The sequence below is a fragment of the Haliotis cracherodii genome, unplaced genomic scaffold (assembly GCF_022045235.1).
Source record: "Haliotis cracherodii isolate W230 unplaced genomic scaffold, xgHalCrac1.p SCAF_10, whole genome shotgun sequence".
Lineage (NCBI taxonomy): Eukaryota > Metazoa > Mollusca > Gastropoda > Lepetellida > Haliotidae > Haliotis > Haliotis cracherodii.
In genome coordinates, this window is record NW_027266265.1 from 21855663 (window position 1) to 21875940 (window position 20278).

At 37.9% G+C, this 20278-nt stretch overlaps 1 protein-coding gene across 2 annotated transcripts in view; it reads left to right on the top strand.

Annotated features, from left to right (window-relative positions):
* LOC139454192 (septin-7-like) overlaps positions 1-20278 on the top strand; it is a 133805-nt gene that overhangs the window by 98102 nt on the left and 15425 nt on the right. For both annotated transcript variants that reach the window (XM_071235760.1, XM_071235759.1), the window contains exons 7-11: positions 724-816; positions 2753-2849; positions 16649-16700; positions 17661-17777; positions 18752-18887. In XM_071235760.1, the coding sequence (XP_071091861.1) occupies positions 724-816; positions 2753-2849; positions 16649-16700; positions 17661-17777; positions 18752-18887 (495 nt within the window). The remainder of the gene's footprint in view (positions 1-723; positions 817-2752; positions 2850-16648; positions 16701-17660; positions 17778-18751; positions 18888-20278) is intronic.

Below are 20278 nucleotides of genomic sequence, written 5' to 3' on the forward strand. Positions count from 1 at the left end.
ACATGGAAAATGCACATTGATGATATTGCAAGCAAATGTTGTCCTCTGGTTAATTGTTTAAAAAGTTAAAAATATTGTCTATCCCGAACTACCTTAGAAACTATGTGCAAATCATTTATTTTACCAATTTTATCATATTTGGAATAACTGTACTTATGAACAAGCTAATTTTTTAGAACTAAAACTTGTTCCTGGGGATATCATACTGAAGATGCTTTACACTTCTTTTTGTACAAATTACTATGTTCTTCAGAATGAAATGTGTTTTTAACAACACACTTACTCTTTACAAACAGTGCTATGCGGAAATTTGCATTTGAATAAGAAAGAAGAAAATCCAAACATTAGATTCTATTCAAAATTTCATATTAAAAACTGGCAGATTTTCAATTAAGTAAATGAATTGTTTAATATAAACTGCAAATATATTTATTATATATACACATCTAGCTTGTCACAATTCAATTGTTACATCTAATCTTCACTGATGTATTTATTGTATTAAGTCTTATGTGTAATGGAGCGGTATTAACATCAGCGCTTCGCTTGTTTACCAATCCAGTTTCTCATTTTTGTGAAATAAATATGTTTAAACCAATGGGGGTATGTAATAATTTCAGGGGCCTTGAGGAAATGCTGTCAAGCGGTTGCTTTTGTTTCAGCAAATAATTTGAGTTTGCATGTTTCATGTTATGATTGTACTCTCTTTTAACCTATTTGCAGATATTAAATGAAATTGCCCAACACAAGATCAAAATATATGAGTTCCCAGAGTGTGATGATGATGAAGAGAACAAACTCCAGAAAAAACTCAGGGTAAGATGTTGGTAGAAAAGCACAAAACATGAACTGTTTGATTGGCACTTTTAGAAGTTGGTAAAACCCTTGTCACACTAGAGACAGAATGACCCAGAATGACAAAATGAAAATTCTTTGTTTATTCGTTGATATTCGAAGTGCATTCCAAATTCATTCTTGTGCTCATGGTCAAAACTTTCGAGGTGCATTTGAAGTGGAGAAATATCAAACGGCATTCGAAGTGTATTCTCTCACTGCATTCTAAATATTCTTACGGTATTCCAACAGAATTTGAAACATTCTGATCGTATTCGAGGGAGAATCGAAACGCCATGCCGCTTCAAATTCTGCCAGAATGTCCCAAATGCGCCTCGAATGAGCCAGAATGCATCTCGATTGCTGCCGATATTTCAGTATTAAAAGAATTCAGCTGGATTGCACTTTGAATGATTTATGTTACATTCTAAGTACATTTGCAGTACATTCTAAGTATTCGAGCAGCATTCTATTTGAATTCTTGGACGTTTGGACCATATTCGGCACCCATTCCGGGTGCATGCTGACTGTAGTCGAGGTGAATTTGTACAGCATTTGACACACCTTCCAACCAGACTTCGGGTGGTATTCAGGCACCAATCTTACCGCACTCTTATGGCATTCGAAGTGCATTGTAAATATTCTGACTGCATTCTAGCAGCATTCTAAATATTCCTACTGTGTTCCAACTACATTCGAGCTGCATTCGAGAGCTAATACATGCAGAATGTGCAAGAATCATTTGAGGTGGGTTCTTGCGCATTCTAAGTATTTGAACGGCATTCTTACAAAGCCTGGTCAATTTGAAATTCCCTCCCGATGGTGGCACAAATCTTGAAAATTCTTCATTTCTGATGGTTCTGCTTGATTCTTGCTGATTCCAAATGACTGGGGCATAAGTAATGTAAGTAAAGATAAGATATCTTATGGATTACTTCTTTATTCTATTATGATATGACATTTCGGTATAGATCCTTATGCTGTTGTCAAGCAAGAGTGACATCTTATAAGGATTAACAAAAGCAGTATGGGGGTATACATGAAAGGGATTAACAACCAAAACAAATGGTTGATGATACAGTTAAAACAGAAAGAAGCTAATGGTTGATTGATAAGAGAGAGAGGCCAACTGTACACAATGGGGCATAAATACTGTATACAGTGCTGATAGGATTAATTAAAGACGATAGGCATTGTGGGCAGATGGGATTAGGTATCCTTGATCTCTGTTGATTGATGGCTTGTGTTGGCGGATTTAAACTGCTTCTTTTTTTTTTTGTTTGGTGAAGTCATGGAGATTGTTAGATAGGATTTGTACATTGTCCCACATGATGTTATGATTAGGGCAGTTGATGATATAGTCTGAGATGGCTGATTTTCGAGCTGATTTTCGATATTTTTTAATTCTGACACTTATGGGGAGGGAAGTTTCACCAACATAGGTGTTGCCGCATCACAACTAATTTTGTAGACAACACCTTTAGGTTCTTGTTGGTTTGTAGTGTTCCCTATTGAAAACCAATGGCAGGAACATCTAAGACCACATCGTCAACTGCTCTAATCACAACATTTGGGAAAATGTGCAAATCCAAAAGGGAACTAACAGAAGCAGTTGCAATCTGCTGGCGCAAGCCATCAATCAACAAAGCTGTGAGAACTAAGTGGGTCACATGGCAATGACAAATACATATTTGTTGCACATATGAACATAAGTTTACATGACAAAGTTGACAAAATTTATGCTGAACATTTTTAATATACTATTATAGAATCATTTTGGTATAGATCCTTATACTGTTGTCAAGCAAGACTGAAATATCTATGTTATTTCATCAATTTGTTTGTTTAAAATTCGTAAATTAAGTTGAGTGTTTTTCACTACAAAAGCTATACCATTTAGGAAATTATTTTTTTCCAGGACCGAGTACCATTCGCTGTGGTTGGCAGTAACCGTGTTATTGAGGCTGGTGGCAAGAGGGTCCGAGGTCGGCAATATCCTTGGGGACTTGTAGAAGGTGATGTTTCTTGGCTCTTCTCAAGAGCTATTTGTAATGTAAGAAAAAGTATTAAGCAAATTATTTATTCTCAAGGAAAGAAATGCGTAAAAGGTTTGTAGCATAGATCATGTGACTTGCAAAACATTTGTTTATGGCCTTAGAATAGACAGTAGAACACGGAGCGAACAAACAGATACATTGAACTGTTACAAAATCCCCAATTATCTCCTGTATACATATAAAATTTACATACTTTACAAACTCTCAAAGGCGAACTAAAGTATATAGTGAACTGATATTTGAGCAAGAACATGGATACACAAGGGCTGGCATAGTTATTGTGGGGTGGATGCAGAGGTATGGTGAGGGGTGTGCGTGTATGTAAAGATTAGGGCAGATAAAGTTATATAGTGTTATGAATGTAGGGGAATGGTGAGGAGGGCCAGGAGGGGTAAGCATGATCATGGATACATGAGGGCTGACGTAGATGGTTGCATAGATTTGGGGTGGGGAAAGATGTGTGTGTATTCGCGTGCGTGAGTGCGGGAATACGAGGGTTGGCAAAGATATAGTGAGATGATTGTGTAAGTAAGTTAAGTGGGGTTGAAGGTGCAAGACTGGGTCTGCTTATACTGCGTTTATATATTTTATTTTTTCATACTCGCTTATTGTGTTTTCTTTTAATCCATATATCTTTTACGATTTTTAATGACTTAAATGTCTCATAGGTCATGCTGGCCGGACACTGAACACATCTACCCGAGCTATACAGCAATTTTATTCTGTACAGTGCATCATCTTCTTCTGATCCCCAACAAGCCGAAATACCACTAATTAGTGATGTGTATAGTGAACTGAGAAATCTTATTTAGAGTCAAGTGTCACTGACAATTGGCTATACACAATAAATGGCGAATCAACACAATTGCGGTGAATCAACACAATCAGCGGTGACGATTCATCCTTGATGAACTTGCTTTGTGTTAATCTTCTTGAATTTTCATGAATACACAAAAGTCAACAGAGATGACATCATTGCACAGCTCGGCTGATCTCAGTGATGCAGTTTCACGAATGCAGTCAGCAAAATGAGGCGAGAGCAAAATCACTGACCATACATCTTCCCATATGTAAATCGTGAAATGCTAATAGAAATAGATATTTGATAAACAATGTTCTAAAAATGTTATGAATTTAATGTTATTGAAGGAATGTTATGAAATGTTATTAATTGAAGGCATTGAAGTGGTCACTGCTTATACAAGTCACTGCTGCAATTGCGTGTATTGTGTCGTTGTTTTTGTCCAAGATGGTGGACGTTTTTGAGCGAAAATGTGATACATAACAAACAACATATATAACAAACTGATTTCTCTGGTCCCTTGTGTTTTAAACACTACATTTAACTCAACTTCTCTGCTGGGCTAGTGATACTATAACTTGGTACGAATGTTTCTACGAAAAAGTGCCCAATAAATATAATAGTCTTGGTCCTCAAGCACCGCACGCATCATCATAAAATCTGCCGCACATTTTGTTTTTATTCATCTTAAAAAAAAAACGTCTTCAATTATTCCATGTCATGAACAACATTCCCCGGCAGTGAAATGCTACAATACTTAAAAACAATGCGATCCAATATAGCCTGCAGTTCATATGCGATTTCACCGAAATTGAATTAAATCTTGGATAAGAGTAATAATTTTTACTTATCCTGCATTACTCCTTAATGCATTTACTGCTTACCTTACAACAAAGAAGGCCGCACCTTGCGATGGTCCTGAGTGAAAAAAAGAAATGCTGTTACCGACTCAAGTCCACTTTTTACAGGACCACTGTCACTGTCATGTCACAGATTGTGATGTTACATCCAATCCATATTACTGCTCGTCGTGCTCAAAGAATGTCGTGTGTCGCACTGCTCCTCCAACTGTTGCTTAAATTGGTGGTTGGCATCCTGCTACTACACTAATTTAGTCTGTGACGGGTGAGGTATTCCTTTCATATTATTTTCACTTGAATGTGAATTAATATGCGGGTGTTGTTTTTTTTACATAAAAAGACAGCCATTTTGAATTAGCGTTACATTTGTTTACCTCCAAGGTAGGTATCCAATTTTGTTTGCAATTCTAAGCTAGGTATTAACATGTCAATGTATGTTTAGATACCTGTAGCCTTTGGCGTTACAGTATATTGATTACATGTTTGTATTTTGATACACCTTTGCCAATTGAAACCATGTGTTTATCATCAGTATGCTCAAGGTGTACAAATTATTGTGGTAAAAATCTTCTAAAGATGCTCATCCACATTGCTTGGACTGCACTCAAGTAGGCACTCCAAATTTTAAATGTAATCTTTGTTCACCTCTTTCTCCACCTAGTTTCTCCATTTGTAGACAGGTCACAGACAAATATATTTTACAGCAGTCCCATCGTGTTGTGATGAAGATGTCTCAGTCGCAGGACATTACCGCCCTCCAGTACCCGGTTATTACCACCCCGGTTGTAGTGACATTCATTCACCTCCATGTACTACGGCATTGGGCTCAATCGTGAGTATTGCACCTGTCTCAAATTTTCAGGCGTCCATGGCCTCCACAGTGACGGTCTCGGCACAAGCCACGATACAGTCGACACCTGCTGGCATCTCTTCACAAGGGCTTGCAATGAGCGCAGGATCTTCCTACACCTTCTCGAGCGCATCAACACTGACTACAGCCTCAGCCTGCAATGTCATCGACACTCTATCTGCTTAGCACTGCACCTCGTGCTTACCTAGTAGCGCAACCTTAGTACACTCAGCCTTCACCGCTGTTCCTGTAGAATCCTGAGTTGATGGCGTACCGCCTCCCGTCAGTGGCACCTTCCCCCGGAGCCTGGGTCAATAAGAGGGATAGTGGGCAGTCGGGTAGCCTAGTGGTTAAAGCGTTCACTCGTCATGCCAAAGACCCGGGTTTGATTCCCGACAGGGGTACAATGTACAAAGCCCATTTCTGGTGTCCCCCGCCGTGATATTGCTGGAATATTGCTAAAAGCGCCGTAAAACCAAACTCACTCACTCAATAAGAGGGATAGCATCTGGTCACAGACCTTATCTATACCAGCAGATCATATGCTCAAGGATATGGTTAGGGTGCTAGACAAGGATTTTTCGAGACTAACACTTGCACGATCAAAGCGCCAAAATTTAGGAAGGACAATTTCCCTATATATATGCCTTCGCTGTAGCGGACCAGACTTACGCTTTGGATGAGGACTTGTTTTGGAAGATGACTGGCTCTTCAAGACCAACCATGCTCAAAGTCTCAGATTTCCTTTCATCTAAACTGAAATCGGGCGTATACTTAAACCATTATCCGCGCTAGCAACCTCAATCTGTGCAATGGAGCAGGATTTATCGGAGGTTAACCCCGAACTGGATGGACCATTTTCAGACTGTGGTAGACTTTCAAGTCACCGACACACATACTAAGGTCTCTAATTATACTCGGGATAAAACCACTCTTAAGGCATTGGAGCCTGTGTCTCAGTCCACCCGTGGAAAATTCCAAGGCAGAGGTGGGGATAAGAGGAGGAAACATAGAAGCGTTGGACAATCCTGACTGGAAACTCCCACCCCTAGTTGACAGAATTGTCAAAACCCGCATAGGTGGGAGACTGAGCATCTTCTGGCAGAACTGGGCAAAACTGAAGGATGCTTTCGTACTCAACTTACTGTCCACAGCTAAAGCTCCCCTAGTGGTTTGTCTAGGACTAAAATTCATAGTCCAGCACATCCCCGGATGTCGGAACATCCTGGCCGACACCCTATCCAAACCAGACAGGATGGTTCCCACGAAGTGGAAACTTCACTCAATGGCGTTCCAACTGGTGCTTCAGCGCTTCGACCTATTTGCGACTCATCAGAACTAACTGACGTATGTCTCCCCGCTCCCTGGATCCACAGGCTTGGGCGGTAGACGCATTTAGCATCCCCTGGGAATGGCTTTTCCACCTCCTTTACTACTTCCCAGGCTAATACAAAAGATCAAAGAAACAAATAGCCTTGCTCTAACTTTGGTCGTGCCTCTGTGGCCGGCGAGTGGGTAGTTCGTCAACCTGAAAAGCCTTGCAGAAGACAATCATCTACCCCTCACAGAGTGGTCGTACCTACTCGTCCACCCTCACAACAAGCTACCTCACCCAACACCAGGCAGATTTCATCTGCATGTTGGTTCGTCTTAAAATGGCATTAAGCGCGAAGGGCTATTTGGTGTGGGCAACTAAGGCCATTTTTTTGGCACATTGCCTTCTACCAGGTGGGGTATATGATCACATGTGGTGATCATTCAAAACCTTTTATAAGGAAAAGAACCAAGATCCCACTAAAGTGTCACCTCAATTCTTAGCTGAATACTTGCATACCAAAAAACAATTGAAGGTTAGCACCATTACAACATATTACTTGGTAGCTCTTAATTCTGTGTTGGCCGTTCGCACAATGACTACAGACCTAACCATGCCCTTTCATGCTCGAGGATCAGAATGCCAAATTTCATCCTCCTGCGTGTGATTTGAAGGTTTGCGCAGGCCCCCTTCAAACCCCTGAACGCATCCTCATTTTATAACCTCACCAAGAAAACAATATTTTTCTTTGCTTTAGCCACTGCAGCATAGGTGAGCAAGTTGACATCACCCAGTACACCTTGGTCCTTCACCATTCCACTAATCTGTACTATTATGGGGGTCGAAGATGAGGCTTAAACATCTCTTGTGCCCTGTGCACGCACTACTAGCCTTTCATCCGCCGCTCTAAAGCTCAGCGTGGTTCGCGGAAACGGTGATTTTCATATAATGGGTAGGTTTCTCGGCAGGATAAAGCCAACGTATAAAAACGATATCGGTTGGGCTCATATGCGGATAGAGATGCAAATATCAAAGGTCAAGTAGGGACTGTTTATAAACAAACATGGCGTCGCCCTCGTCATTCGGCGATCGAGTCAGAATTAACCATTGGGAATCTGGATAAACTACAAGGATAATTGCTGTCATTATCAAAAGAACAGTCTGTCTAACTGTGACGTAGCTAAGGCATTTTATAAGTTTGGCAACTTTGGAGATATAAATTTCGACACAATTTTGCGAGTGTACAAGGCCTAGCCAAGCGGGATCAGTTGCCATATCTGTGCTTGTAGACCTCTGCGGCTTGAAACCTACTCCACAAATTAAAATAGTGGGATTTGGCCGAATTATGTTTGAATTGTTACCTTATTTCGTTTTGTCGCTGTGTGTACATCTGACTACACTTCTTAACGTTATGACAGGACAGACCGACTGTCAACAACGTCTGACCGTGGCCGTGACCGTGACGTCTCATACTAAATACAATGTTTATTCCTAATGCAGGATATTTACCATCCCCAAACACACTCGCGTGATAACCTCTATTTATTTCCCGTATCCCACAACCGAAGTTAGTCACAACACCATATTTCTTTGATTACGCGCAGTCATCCTTGAGGCTTAAGAGATTGCAAACCTTGATCTGTCAAGAGCAAACAATCCTCATGAGATCAGAGTGGTAGCCTCAATCATGGCTGTACACAGCAACTGTTCTATTAGAGCAATCATGGAAGGATGTTTTTGGAGGTCCCGACACAGTTTATGCGGTATGGCACTCAAAGACATCGAAGGCGTTCGTAGTTTTGGCCCTCTTGTTGTAGTACAGCAGGTAACTAACCCCCAACGCAAATAATGAACTCGTTATGTCAAGAGCCAGTCTTAACCGTCCCGCGCAGTACTATCTATTTATCAAGCATTTTGTCAGCTTTTGGTAACACAGTATGTAAAGATTTAAGCTTACGCTAATCTTCCGTTTTACTGATTGTTTACATGGCCTTATACTCAGTTCTCATGTTCTGTCTGTAAATAACATCAATGCAGCCCTCCCGTCCAGCGTTACATGTTTTTTCCTCCTTACAGTTTCGTAGACATCTTGTCATTCGATAGTTCTCAATTATTGGGGTTTCTGACTCAATATACCCACCACCATACCATCTGATACAGATGGCTTAAGGAGTAATGCAGGATCCGTAAAAGATTTAGTAAAAGCTAAATACTTTTTACATTTGTATACTTATGTTGCATTACTACGTCTGAGGACCCACCCGTCGTAGACTTGCCTCCCCGCTATAGTTTCAGAAATACTATTTGTTAGCTCAGGTGACGAGCAGTAATGTGGATTGGATGTAACATCACAATCTGTCACTTGACAGTGGCAATGGTCCTGTAAAAAGTGGACTTGAGTCGGAAACAGCATTTCTTTTTTTTCACCCAGGATCATCGCAAGGACCTATCTTCTTTGTCACACTACCTCCAACCTTCCGGGAAATGGACTAACACATAAATAAATGATAACATAAAGAAAAGAAACAGTTGCACTTGCATGCGTCATTGTCAACCAAGGTTGCCATGACAGTCGTTAAATTGAACAATTTTCCTTCTATCTGGACCCTGGTTCATGACATCAAGCCATGCAGCCTGCACTTGGTTGATTGGCAGAAGAGGTAAGGTTGCAACTCTCTGGACGTGAGTATGGCCATCATGGCTCATCAAACGGATCTGGTTCTCATCTGCAGGAGGATGGCTGCGTTCAGTGGTACTGGTGATGTGATCACCAATAGTACTACATCAAGTATTGCAGCCCTCTACCTTACTTTCCCAGTGGATAGCAATCTGGTGCTTCACGTTCAATATGTACAGAAATCTTTCATGTAGAACCTGCTGCCCTCCTAGTGCTAGTTCTGAACTGACAATAACAACAAAGACGTAGATACAACAAAGATGTTTGTGAGTACTGGAACAACTACAACAGGAATCCTGAAAAAATGGTAAACATCAGAAGAAACCAAGCAGTTTCGATAATCACTTTATATTAATAACAGATCAACTACTCCAAGAAGGTTGAGAAAATGTTAAAACAACACAAGAAACCTCGCAGTTTGGATAATCATGTAATCATAGTCATGTACAAGGCACATTAATCCTGTAATTGTTTCTTCAGTTTAAGCATCTCAGCTAAAGTTTGAATAATGGCTTCCATTGAAAACTGGAAGTGCCCATTTTCAAATAGGGGTCAATAATGTAGTGTTTACTTGTTGTGTATGCGAATATAGGTGTAGGTGAATTAGAGTGTAGGCAAACTGAGGTCAAGCCTAGTTTTCTCAAAATTCAAAATTTAGTTGAAGGTAGGATAATTTCAACAAATTAAACAGCAACCTTTAAACCCCTCAACAACAAAGCAGGGCAAAACAGCTAAGTTGAGCTATGATCTGAAACAGCTATACCTGTAAGATTACGATACCAAATGACCAGACTAACCTTCAGAGAGGACATTGTGAATAACAAAGTTCTTTGAAGGTCAGCAGTGGCATAGAATACTTCTTTACTCTTCTTTTCTCACAACAGACTGAACAACTGTAGGGTTGAGTTAAGTCTAAATAGATAGCAACAGTGGACCCAATGGATGTGCCCTGAGCAATAACTACTTCAATACTTCCACTGTGACAGCACAGATAGCAAAAAAAACACTGTTGTTAACAGGCTGTTATCAATGAGTGTACAAAAAGACCAAATCATTCTGTCAGCACACTTCTATGAATATTATTTTTAAAGAAAATATTATTCTTGCACTGCCATTTGTCTCTACAGCGAATATAAATAACACACACACACACACAGACAATTGGTAACTGCTTTTTAGTGACAAGGTAAATAAATAGCATTAGGAAATATGTCTGAAGACCTTAACCCTCTGGATGCCGAGTTTTTTTCTGACACACGTTTTCCTAAGATCAGTAAAGTGAATGTTGTGTGAAAATTGCGCTCACGCGGCACTGGATCTACCTCTGGCTATAAAATTATGCAGAGGTGGGGAATATTAAATTTCCTATTTGATGGTGTAAATTTAACTGCAAGTATTAAATTATTTTTTAAAAAAGACACTTCTAAGTGTTGTCCGAGAATTTATTCTGCGTTGAAAAAAACAGTATATTTCTCCGGTTTTTATCGTATACAGATAAAAGTACAGTGTGATGATTTTTTTAATTTAGAAGCTGTACAGAAACTGTGAGCGAACAAAATACTGCCTAATATCTGAACGACATAACGACATATCAAATGGAGTTAAATGCGTATGTGTAACGACATACATTCAATGCAAAAAAATAGCATGCCGTAAATGACGAAAACTGATTTTTCTCTATGACGTTAAAAGGCGACAGAGAGGTTACACACATACAAAGAAAAGGGGGCTTAAACTCTGCTACTCTGCTATGCTTAGCACTAGTTTATTGTAACTCAGGTCACATGGTGAGAATTAGCTGTGTATATGGACAATATATTTTCGTGGTGCTGTGTTCACGAAGAACCTGACTATTCAAGCACAAATATCTATATTGAAACTGAAAAATTATGAAATCGTACTTCATTAAAAAGAGGTAATAGGGAAATGGATTGCCCTATCTAACCTATAACTTATAACTATAACTGATTGTGTAGGTGTAATTTGACTAATGTTGCACCATTATTAATGGAGCACAAGCCTTATCATCAAATGTAATGAAATACCCCAAAAATAACACCATTCCTTTTGACATCATGGCTGGTTCTATGTCTTCGATAACGTAGAAGAAAGACGACACTGGTATTTTGATTAATATATATCTTCCCTAATTTTCGTTCATGCTATGGAAAATCTCGATGTGTAAAACAGAATTTGACGCTTTTTCGACACAACATTAAATGACTGCTTTCACCAAGTAAACAATGTCTTGAATATGTAAACAGTTAGATAGTTTATCATGTATCTTAATTGGACCAGACACACACCTGTTTGGCATCAATTTACGTAGTGAAATACCCCAAAGAATATTTCAAAACAATCAAAATTCTATTCAATATTGGACATATATTTGTTCATTATTATCTTATTATTTCTCTTCATCTCGTCTCAGAATTACACAATAAAAGATTCGAAGAAACGTCTATGGGTATAGAATTCTCAGGATAATCGTATACGGTTGAACCAATGGGGTACCTGCCAAGGGTTTTATTTTTATACATTTTACAATTCCTGGAGAAATAAAGTAAACAGTTTAATATCCTGTGATCACAATATTGAAAAAAGAATGAACCCATTGATTAAATAATTCAAAACGAGAGGAATCATTAGATATCACTGTTCTGTGTATCAAACGACATGAAAAAACAATTCCAAGACCAAGACCATTCTTTCAGAAATGTGTGCATATATTTGAACGAAAAATATTATCCATTTTGTTAAAGTAATATATTCAGTTTTAGTTATAAAATAAAATGAAATGGCTATTCATGGACATTGGTTATATGAACTTATAATATTGACTATTACACATCCCAAGAAATACGTACATGCTGCAGTTACATTTACACTTCATATTGTAACACTTGTCCAAAGGAAAGAAATATCGTATTCGGCACTATAAACCTATCAATTGTTATGTAAACAATGTTCAAACAAACAGGAGATTATCAAAGGTTCGTTCATACATGTTGTGGCCTATATTTCCGTATATCATTTTAAACATTGATAAATATCCAAAGTGAAATTATTTGTGTGAAAAAATGTATAAAAGATATGCAAAATCTACATCATAAGTGAAACTGTAAACAGTATGATACAATGATCGTGTGCACTCTCATTCAAGGACCTTCACCTCAAAGAAATTACCAAATATGTACAACAATGTTGACATATGACATCACTACCTGTGTCTGACTATTACCAGATGGCGTGTTCACTGTCAACAGTAAGCAGGATTTTACGAGGGGACTTGCGTTGATTCAGGGATCGTATATATACATAAATGTGACATGTAAGTAATCAGAAACATTCTGACAACCTATGTGCTGTTAGTTGTTGTTATAGTTTTCATTAAAACAAACGGAAATAGTCAGAAATTCTGATGAATACTGTTGTCGTTGTGCGTGATTTTGCGGCAGTCATGGCGTCACACAGGACTGTAACTTTGACAATTTCTTTTGAAAATATTAAATCATTGCAATGTATCTGTTTTGAATTCCCTAATTCTTCCTACGATTCTCTTCCCATGCATATTCTGAAAATGTTGAGCCAATATCTTGAACGAATAGACGAATGGATAGCTCAAAATGGGAGAAAATGCTACACTGTGTAAAATCTGTATTTTGCTTTGTTTACATTTCAAACAAGTGCAGTTATACCAACACAGCGTTGGTTTTCACACCTAACTGATTTTGTTTGATTTCATCTAGGCAATTTGTATTGGTGACAAAGACCATTAGTCATTTGATTCTAAAATGTATGAGGAATTTAATGATGTATGTATAGCAGCTAAGTTTGAAATATACGTAATGTTACAGGTGTCTTGAAACCGGTGTACGTGAAATGTGATTTTGTAAACACTATCCAATATCGGCGGAAAGTTCACTTCGGCGTTCGTGTTTGTGTATTTTCCAAAACATTCTAAACAATATTTAATTATCGGAGACGTTTTGGAATGATCATTGGTGATTTCATAAAAGACAGATACCCTTGATCACTAGTATGCTATTTTTGAAATTCATTTCTCTGAAAATAGCTGTTTACCAACATGCAATATCAAGGACCTGCATCTGAAAGTAATTTGTTCTGCAGCACTTGCTTTAACCCCCCTGGATGCCACAGGGACATATATGTCCCTCCTCTACAACCCTCACTTTGAAAAATACTGAAAATGACCACTAAAAATTAGGTACATCGTAAATGCACCATTTTTTACACAGTACTAAATCACCACTCATGGCGTTATTTACAGCATGTTTTGAAATCTAAATTTCGGATATTTTTTCGTTGTCGAATTTAATTATAAGCATTGACAGTGTATTTTTTTCGGTTCATAGATGTATGAATCGAAAAACCGATGTGCAAAATTTTGAAAGAATCCACTATGCGGATTAATACAGTTGGCACATCGGTTTTCCGATTCATACCTCAATGAACCGAAAGAAATACACAGACAATCCTTATATGTTAATGCCTTAACATAAATCTACAATAGACAATAATGGTCAAGCGATATCCATTTTCAATGTACAGATACAGATCTATAGATTTTCATCTCTTGGTGGATGCATATGGTAATACTCTTAAAGGGCAAGTTCACACGGAAATGAACCTTTTTTTCTTGTACTTTTTCCACATTAAAAGTGTTAACATAGAAGTGTCATAGACAAAAATATAAAAACATCATATTTAATTAACATATTTTTGCACTAAAACGATTTATATTTTTCACATTTACCAAGTGTTCTATTTCCATAACAAAAACACCATGGCTTATGTCCCTTGCAGTATGACGTCATTGGTGCCAATTGATAAACATTATGACGTCATCATGCTTTGTTAGAGCCGCTTCACGTGGTGTAGGTACAGTTTTGTGATTCTAGCATCTCAGATGCCAGCCAGAATTGTGTTATGCTGAGTCACCACTGCGCCGGAGTGTGTCGTAGACAATGTTGTTTTACCGCAAACTGGTCCTTGATATCTTTTGCGTTGAGAATAGACAGGGACCCAGTTGAATTGGCACCAATTACGTCATAATCTAAGGGGGATAACTCAGGCCTATTTCGCTCGTAAAACGAAGGCCTCATAACGGCATATCACTTTCACACTACTGTGAGCTTCCTACTTTCACTGTGAAAAAAAATGAGTGTATATTTTCAAACACAGATACTAACTAATTCTAAAATTGCGTTTTGTTTAGAAAAAGAAAGAAAGTGATTTTTGCGTGTACACTTCCCCTTTAAGGATTTGAGACTTTCACTTTGATTTAATGTTGAAAATTTAATGTGATGAAAGTAAGCCATTTGGAAAGATATTTAGTCTTACTATGGTCCCCCTTTGCCACAAGGCACTGTTTCCGAAAGCGTTTATGAATTGATAAGATGCATGATTACTTCACACAAACTGAACATTTCAGACACAAATAAAGAAAATAACCTCTGGGATGTCTGACTTCAAATTTTGTGGACCAAAACATCTTAGATGTGAACCGTACCATTTTGAATTGATCACAAAAAACAGCACTGTGTGCTCATAAGTGGTGCACTGATTGATGATATGATCAGTTTACTAATAGATATATATGTGCCAGAATTCACATAATTATTATACAAAGCCACATACTTTAGTAGTGTACATGAATAGCAATAAATAAGCGAAGTGAAGGTAATAAGTATATTAGCTTGCTGTTCACTATTTGCTTGCAGATAGCTGTTGTCATCTATGTTCATAAAGATATAGTTATTTATTGTACAATCAACTTTCCAAGAAATATATGTTGAGCACAGGAGGATATTGCTGTAAAGAGCTTGAGGTCAGGCAGATATGATTCTATTTCAGGATACATCTTTATCGCACGAGTATCAGAAGCAGTGCAGGCTTTGTTAATTGGGTGCACAGATTAGATGACTAAGTACAAGTTGACACAGTTGACACAGGATTTTAAAAAGGAGAGAAAGTACTTCGCATATAAAGAAGAGTATTTTGACATCATAGTTACATTGTTTTTTTCTATTTATGTACCCATTTCATTTGTATCATTGGGGAGAGGGTGGGGTCTGGTAGCCTAGTGGTTAAAGCATTCGCTCGTCATGCCAAAGACCTGGGTTCGATTCCTGATATGGGTACAATGTGTGAAGCCCATTTCTGGTATTTCCCCGACTTGATATTGCTGGAATATTGCTAAAAGCGGCATAAAACCATACTCACTCACTCACTCATCAGGGAGAATGAAGTTACACTGATTATGATGTCATGCGCCAATTACAATAATTATGTCATCAATAGTCCACTCTTTTTTAGTTCTTATAGCAAAACAGGCTTTGGTTAAGATCTTCTTAAGACTCAAAATTTGAGGTTTGCAGCAATATAATGTTTTCGTTAATGTTATTACGTTGGTTATAGGTGGATACAAAGGAAATGGATTTTTTTACTTTATCATACTTGGGCTTGACTGCTAATAATTCTTTTTGGTCGAGTTGTAGTGCTTTTTAGATTCCATCTTCAAAGAGTGCAGTGACCTTATGTATATATTTCTTTGGAAATTTCATATGACTGATTGTAGCTCCAGTGTTCCAACTGTAGTTTTGACTTGCCTAACCTTAACATGGATGGTGTTTTATATAGTGGGGCTGCAAGAGAAAACATGTTGTTGAATAGGGTTAGAATAGGCTGGGTTATTAGCTGTTGTTCAACACTAAAATATTGATTGATTTCTCAATAGAAGGGAAGCAAATTTCTGGTAAACAAAATTATTGGAGGGCTGCTCACTCTCTTCCCCTCAAATCACTTCTTGCTTCTTATTGTTTTGTGCATATATTTTTGCATGACTGAAAATGACTGTTTTTGTCTAAAAAGTGCTCTAGCATGGTCACAGTCCAGCTTTCTAATTAAGAAAATTGCTGAAACGAAAAATACTGACACAGTTGGTGATTTGTTAGCGAATGTCATGAACACATGACCTGCTGGGCCTGATTTACAGCTTTGAGAAGGTTTGCTTCTTAGAGTAAAAAAACATGGTTTCTGAGTAGTTACCCCACGAAATGTTTATCATTTATAAGGTTGTGTGTTTTTCTCCTCCATCCAACCATTTTGGCCCCATAAAATCTGTTATACCAAAATCTGTACCGTAATTGGTACAATTTTTTTTATTCATCTGGGCTTTAGTTTATACAACACCTCAAATCATTTCTAATAATGTACATGCTATCTTTCAGTTGAAAACCTGGAACACAATGATTTCATAGCACTGAGAAATATGCTCATAAGGTAAGTTACTCATGGTTCAAATTCATGAAATTTTGGATTATTTTGTACCAAATCGCATTTGAGATAGACTATACATCTGTCACATGTAATGGTTGTTTCAAATGTCAAGGTCACTTTGAAGGCCATTCACTCATGAAATGACTTGTAAATAGTTACATTCAGTATGTTTGCATGGAATGGAGACTTCATATATGTAAAACAACTAAGTTTGCAACAAGTAATTTTCTCTTGGCAGTTGAAGTTTGAGGTTGAAGGTCATGGTAATTAAACTGGAACTGCTTATTACTTTGTTATTAAGGAAGCCACCGGTATATATAGGACTTCTGTTCCAAAGTTGTTCTGCATTGGGCATGTGTTTTCTAAACACATAAGTGATAGTTTTATACTGGAAGTGCTTGTATCTTTGTTAAGGTAGCTAGAGCTATGGAGACTTGCTGTTTCAAAGTTGTACTTCATTGGACATGTGTTTTTATAAACCAGAAGTGATGTTATTGAACCAGAAGTGATCATGGCATTGTTATCAAAATTGACCAATTTGAGCAAAATAAAAGTGTTATCCACAATTGCCTGGCAAGGGCACTTAGTTTGGAATGCTGGATAAATCCTTGGGGTTTTCCCCAACAGTAAGTGATATTATTAAAATGGAAGTGTTTATAACTTTGTTATTAAGGTAGCTAGATGCATGGGACTTTCTGTTTCAAAGTTGTACTGCATTGGGTAAGTGTGATGTCAAATATCACCTGATGTGGTGAAGCTGAATTGGTTCATGATTTATGTTTTCTATTGGAGTTTTTTGCATTTGATCTGGAAAAAGTGGGGATGGGTCTACTTGTTTTTCATATGTAATGCAAATTAATGTCTTTCTAGTTTAAGAATAATGTTTGGAGTGCACAGTCAATCCAGGTGAGCTGTCTGGAGGTATTCGGTGGTCTAAAGATTGAGTATTTGGACTTTTTTTAGGACTCACATGCAGGACTTGAAGGATGTTACCAACAATGTCCACTATGAGAACTACCGCTACAGCAAACTGGCTCCTGTTGGGGGAGATGGGAAGGTTAAGCCAGGCTCACTCACAAAGTAAGATATTTATGGATGGTTAAAAGTCACGAGACAGTATTTATCTGCAGCTGGAAATAAGTATGCTCAGAATCGAATGGATCATGGTTTACAGTTGCCAGCTGATAATCATCATGTTTAACATCTGATGGATCATTGTGTTTAATAGCCAGCTGATAACCATTGTGTTCAGCATTTACTGGATCACTGGTTATAGAAGTCCGCTGATAACCATTGTGTTCAGCGTTTACTGGATCACTGGATCATTGGTTATAGAAGCCAGCTGATAACCATTGTGTTCAGCGTTTACTGGATCACTGGATCATTGGTTATAGAAGCCAGCTGATAACCATTGTGTTCAGCGTTTACTGGATCACTGGATCATTGGTTATAGAAGCCAGCTGATAACCATTGTGTTCAGCATTTACTGGATCATTGGTTATAGAAGCCAGCTGATAACCATTGTGTTCAGCATTTACTGGATCACTGGTTATAGAAGCCAGCTGATAACCATTGTGTTCAGCATTTACTGGATCATTGGTTATAGAAGCCAGCTGATAACCATTGTGTTCAGTTTCTGATGGATCATTGTTTATGGCAGCCAATTGATAACCATTGTGTTCAGTATCTAGTTGATCATTTTTTATGGCAGCCAGCTGAAAAACATTGTGTTGAGTATCTTCTGGATCATTGTGTATGGTAACCAGCTTATAACCATCGTGTTGAGTATCTTCTGGATCATTGTGCATGGTAACCAGCTTATAACCATTGTGTTCAGTATCTACTGGATCATTGTTTTTCGTAGCCAGCTGATACCCTTTGTGTTCAGTATCTACTGGATCATTGTTTATGGTAGCCAGCCTATAGTCATTGTGTTCAGTATCTATTGGATCATTGTTTTTCGTAGCCAGCTGATACCCATTGTGTTCAGTATCTCCTGGATCATTGTTTTTAGTAGCCAGCTATGGTTTGCAACTTATGATGATTTTGTACAGAGACCCACTGACCCAGATGGCAGAAGAGAAACGTGAGCATGACCTCAAGATGAAGAAAATGGAGGCTGAGATGGAACAAGTTTTTGAGATGAAAGTCAAAGAGAAAAAACAAAAGCTGAAGGACAGTGAGGCAGATGTGAGTATACACAGAGATCATCAGACTTTTTTAAAAAGGTACGTTGAAACAGGCTCCTAAACAATCCTGTTAGTATGATTTTGTTATCACTGTGAAAGTCGCATGGAAGAGTGATCCAGATATTTATTATTCCTATGAATACAAAACCTTTATTACATCATTGACATGATTCCTGTATTTTGGCAGTCATCAAACTATAAAATCTTCAGATTTTCAACAGAAGTCTTCTTGACTGTCAACTATGTATAAATAGTTGTGCAACAGATTCTAGCAGGGCTCCAGATACTTTTTCAGCATCTTGAGTATGAACTCCTTGTTATATCAATATAGGAGTACTGGCAAGGCTAAAGAGTACACCTAAGAGTACTGAATGGAATTTAATGGATTAATCTTGTATGTCATTTTAATATGCACCACATCATTGCTACTCTTGGGTAAACAGGTTCATAAACAATAAATAATGCTTTTTCAGTTGTACATGTGTGTGTGTGGGGGGGGGAATTCGAGTATTATGAGCAAATATTTTTTACAGTGTTCCCCTTAAGCAAAGTCAGGTAAATGGATTGGTGATAGCAAACTTAGTCAATACAAATTTGAAATTTGAGATAAATCATGACTAGACATCACTAGTCTTATTTTAGTTGCAGCTTTGTTATGTATATTTGAAATGATAATAACCATATTATAAAGCGTAGTGAGAGATGCCGTTTACCATCTGTGCAGATAAGGGTGGTCTTATACACAGTCTTCTTGATAGCATTATTCAGCAGTCAGTATACCACCTTTAGTATCGTGATGATAGTATTCAGCTGTCAGTATTCTGCCTTCAGTATGACGACCCAAGTATTCAGCTGTCAATATTCTATGTTAAGTGTTATGACCCTATTAATCAGTTGTCAGCACTCTACCTTCAGTAATAATTATCCTCGTATTTAGCTGTCCGTACTCCACCTTCAGTATGACAACCCTACTATTCAACTGTCAGTACTCTACTTTCAGTATTATTACCCTAGTATTCAGCTGTCAGTAAGTATACTATTAGTTATAGGTGTCTTTAGTTGTTGTATAAAGTGTGTCTATGTTAGCAGAATAATGTTGGGCAAGATGTAAAGTTTACATTATCTGGTATCTTTATTGCACATGTCATGTTAAATTGAAAACTTGACACTTACAACCTGTATAAATGACAGATCCAGTACATATGATTCCGATACAACAGTTAAATGTAAACACAAACCTTAACAATGGAACATGTTAGGCACTAAATGTGAACGTTTAAACACTCATTATAGCTAAAATGGATAGTTATCATTAAAATGCCTGCATGTTATCAAAAATCTGCGCGCCACTGTAATGTGATAGCAGCCCACTTTTCCCTCGCGACAGGCTGC